The sequence below is a fragment of the Nicotiana attenuata genome, chromosome 10 (assembly GCF_001879085.1).
Source record: "Nicotiana attenuata strain UT chromosome 10, NIATTr2, whole genome shotgun sequence".
In the NCBI taxonomy this organism is placed as follows: domain Eukaryota; kingdom Viridiplantae; phylum Streptophyta; class Magnoliopsida; order Solanales; family Solanaceae; genus Nicotiana; species Nicotiana attenuata.
In genome coordinates, this window is record NC_031998.1 from 49,646,596 (window position 1) to 49,650,928 (window position 4,333).

The 4,333-nt window shown below is 43.6% G+C and overlaps 1 protein-coding gene across 1 annotated transcript in view; it reads left to right on the forward strand.

Annotated features, from left to right (window-relative positions):
* The window catches only part of LOC109233799, a 17,040-nt gene continuing 13,548 nt past the window's right edge, over positions 842–4,333 (forward strand). Inside the window, exons 1-3 of the mRNA XM_019399662.1 lie at positions 842–908; positions 2,020–2,113; positions 2,383–2,436. Coding sequence (XP_019255207.1) covers positions 842–908; positions 2,020–2,113; positions 2,383–2,436 — 215 coding nt within the window. The remainder of the gene's footprint in view (positions 909–2,019; positions 2,114–2,382; positions 2,437–4,333) is intronic.

Sequence of the window (4,333 nt, forward strand, 5' to 3'; positions counted from 1 at the left end):
TCTTCGACTGACAGCGCCCTTTTGCGGGTTTTCGCCAATGAACCTCTCTCATTCTCTCTTCTCACCGTCGCCCGATAGTGCTCTTTGCGAGTTTTCACTAAGCGGACTCTCTCATTTTCAGTTTCTCTACTCACCATTCGCCTTATGGTGCCCGAAGGTTTTTTCACCGATAAGACTCTCTCATTTTATTTCTTCAATTTGGACTATACCAGCTTTCCAACAATGTTTGCTTTTCAATTCCCACGCCTTCGTCAATTGATCGGAAGACTCAAGCGAGGTCTTTGGGGTTAAAAGGAAATTTTGGGCGGAACTACAACTTTGGAACCATTTCGGCGGAATTTCATGGCCGAACCATTATATCATCTGCCCCAGTTTCATTTTTGGGGGAATTGGGATTTTTGTTTGGTGTGACTGAACTCAGCGAGAGCTGCCTACGTATCCTTTCGGAATCAAGTCAAACGGTAGTTCAGGGAAACAAATTTTTGTTTTTGTTTTTGTTTTTGTTTTATTTTTCTTTTTCTTTTCTTTTTCTTTCTCTTTCTTTTCTCTTCTTCTTCTTTTTCATCATATTCTTTTTTTTGTTTCGATAATAATTTCGGGTTCCAAAAGAGGGTAGCCAAAGGACAGTAACCGGCTCAAATGGGTTTAACGTACGGGTTGATTAGGATTGATAAGCGGGAAGAAAAGCGCTTCGTTCATCTCAATTGCACAAAGACCAACACATAGAGACCTAGAACATAGTACTTTTTTACTGCATCCGCATTCACAGCTGTTTCAGGATCAATTCCCTTCGACAGTCTCCCAGATAACAATGCTCCTCTTGGCAATATCTTCCGGATTAATGTATGGACCTTTGCCAATTAGGGGCGAACTTCCCTTTTGCTATCCTGGTGATGAGGGAGAATGCGGTCTGAGTACCAGCTGTCCCACTTCAAAATTCCTGGGGACGTCACTTTCTTGTTATAGGCGCCGGGCCATCATTCTTTGTTGGTATAACTGCCCCGTGACAAACTGCGGCCGATTGCCGTTTTTCATTTCAATTAATTGACAATTGCTCTAGTCGGGTTTTAAACGCCACTCACTGTCCTCAATCTCCGCCTCAACGATTATCCGAAGTGAAGGAATTTCTACTTCTGCAGGTATTGACTGCTTCAGTAACGTAAACCAGCAAGTACGGTGTTGCCTCCAATTGATGTACGTACTGTGGTACGATACCCGAGTAATGCGAAAGGTAGCTTTTCATGGCCATTGCCTGGAAGCTTTGAATCATCTTTCTCAAAAATCTTCTTGATGTTCTTATTTGCTGCTATCGACAGCACCGTTGGCTTTTTGGCCGATAAGGAGTGGAGTTTCTATGCGTTATCTTGAATTGTTCACATTACCTCTCCCATCAGACGAATGTTCAAGTTTGTAGCGTTGTCGTAGATGACATAGATAGTTTCAGGAGGTCCAAAACGGCAAATGAGATTGGAGTGCACGAAGTCTACCACAGCTTTCTTGGTGACTGACTTGAGAGTGATGGCCTCAACCCATTTTGTGAAATAGTCAATTGCCACCAATATGAATCTATGCCCCATTCGAAGCTTTCGGCTCGATCGGCCCCAATGACATCCCTACCCCAAGCAACAAACGGCCCAGGTGCTGACATCGGCTGGCGCTCTGTTGGAGCGCATGAATCAAAATCACCGTGCACCTGACCATTGATGGAATTTTCGAACAAAAGCTGAAACAGTCCTTTTCCATAGTTATCCAGTAATACCCGGCTCGAAGAATTTTCTTTGCCAGCACATAAGCCATTCATAATGATGTCGCATACTCCTACGTGCACTTCATGCATAATTTTTCCGGCTTCCTCGCGTCAACACATCTTGCAAGTTGAGGTCCGGGGTCCTTTTATACAAAACGTCACCACTTAAGAAGAAACCGCTCGCATGCCGTCTAATGGTTCTTTTCTGGTCTCCAGTGGCTTGCTCGGGTATTCCTGTGTTTTCAGAAATCTCTTGATATCATTGATACCAGGGCTGACTGCTGGGTTCCGCCTCAAACCGCATTACAAATACCCGTGGCTTTTCTTAGGTTTGGAATTCGGCTGGGTCAATATGGGCATTGCTGGGTAAGGCAGCCATTGAGAGCTAGTGTTGGCGAAGTGCATAGCTAGTTCATTGTGACACCGTAGGGATATACCTGAACTCTATCGACTTGAAGGCTTTTGTGGTGAGATCTTCCACATGCTGTCGATAAAGGAATGAAGCTTAACATCTCGAGTCTTTTTTAGCCACTCCCCCTGGGCTTGCGGGGATAATTCAAAATCGGAGTTCCCCATGATTAATAAATCTTTCAAACATCCTTGGTCAATTGCCATATTCAATGCCCATGATACAGGTTGTACTCAGCTCGTATTGTTTGTGCAAAGAATCGGAAGCTAGCTGTAGCTGGGTTAGTGCTGACCATTGTGGTGAATATCAAGATTGCCCAATGCCCTACACCTCTTGCATTTACTGCTCCTCATCAAAGAACAATTTTCCAAGCACGAGTGTCCTCGAGAGATGGCTTTTCTACTGAAATTTACCTCCTCCATACCGGGAAATAGGTGTTAAATGGTTGGTATTCCTCTGTCAACCGGGTTTTCAGCCAAATGAAATCTGCCAACGCTGGCTTCATTGCCTGTGCGATGTAACATAGACTATGTCAAATTCATGAGCAAAGATTTTGCCATTTTGCCAGCCTCCCGTGGCATCGGTTTCTGGAATATGTATTTCAAGGGGTCCAACCTGGTTTATTAGATAGGTGGGTTGGGCTTGAAGAATAATGTCTCAACTGTTTGAGCCGACCCACGTCAGAAGCCAGCATTTCTTCCAACAAAGTGTAATTTGGCCTATAGCTAGTGACTTCTTGCTCAGATAGTAAATTGCCTCTCTTTTCTTCCGGTTATATCATGCCCTGCCCGAGGACAACAGCCGAAGAATTTTCCATCACTGATCAGATACAAAAAGAGAGGTCGCCCATTGCTCCGGTGAGCCCAATAAACTGGAGGATTTGACAATATTCCTTATCTTGTCAAAGGCCTCTTGACATTCAGGTGTCTCATTTGATTGCCGCATCTTTCTTTACAGTTTGTTTTGAATATGGGCCTCACAGGTGTAGTCCCAGTTGACGATTGAAATCGACTGATATAGGTTTAACCTGCTCAATAAGCTTATCACATCTGTTCTTAGTTCTTGGAGGAGGTAAATCTCGACATGGCCTTTATCTTTTGTGGATCGTAACTCAATACCTCTCCTGCTGACTATAAACCCAGTAGCTTGCCCCTGATGGGACTGTCCGGAAAGCGCATTAGCTGGGATTCAAACTTCAGATCATACTTGCGGCAACCGGTCTGAAAGAACTTTCTCAAATCTCGAACGTGGCTCACTACTGAGTTCGGACTTTAATGATTACATCATCCACATACACCTACTTTTCTTGATGCATCATATGTGGAAAATGTGGTCATGAGGCTCTCATATAAGTCGCACCCAGCATTCTTCAGGCCCAAAGGGCCACATGACCCGATAACAGTAGGTTGCCCCAGGGTGTAGTGAAAGCCTGTCTTCTCAGCATCTTCTTCATCCATCAACACCTGATGATATCCTGCGTAGCAATCCACGAAGGACTGTATCTTCATTTTAGGCGCAGGTTATCAACAAGGATGTGAAGTAAGGTAACGGGAATTGTCTTTTGGGACCTTCCTGTTCAAATCTCGGTAATCCCACACACACTCGGGTTTTCCCGTCTTCTTTGGCACTGGAACCACATTGCTCGCCATGTAGTATATGGACCATCGAAATGACCCCTGCTTCAACTGTTTTTCGTAATTTCTTCTTTGATCCTTATCACTGATATCAGTTTTAGAACTTCCTTTGCTTTTGCTGTACTGGAGCACCGGGGTAAATTGGCAATTTGGTGCACCACTAGGATCCATACTCATCCTGGATGTGCAATACGACCAAGCAAACACATCTTTAAATTCGAACAGGAGTTGGAATTATTGGCATCTCGAGTTTGCTCATATGTGTGGAATCTTATTTTGGTTTCCCTTATTTCTTCGGCATGTTTCCAAATTACCGGTTCAGTGTTCATTCAAGTTTGGTTAAGGTTTTTTCAATTGTTCCAATTCTCGATTTATTTCCTTAAAGCCTCTTCTTCATCATATTCCGTGTTCTTGATTCCATTATTTCAACAATTAGACAGCGTGTTTTTTTGAGTCTGGGCATGGAAGTCCCGCAAGCATGTCATGTTATTTAAAGCCGTGTTAATTATAACTGAAAAGAAAAGATGAAAAGCGGAAAAATAA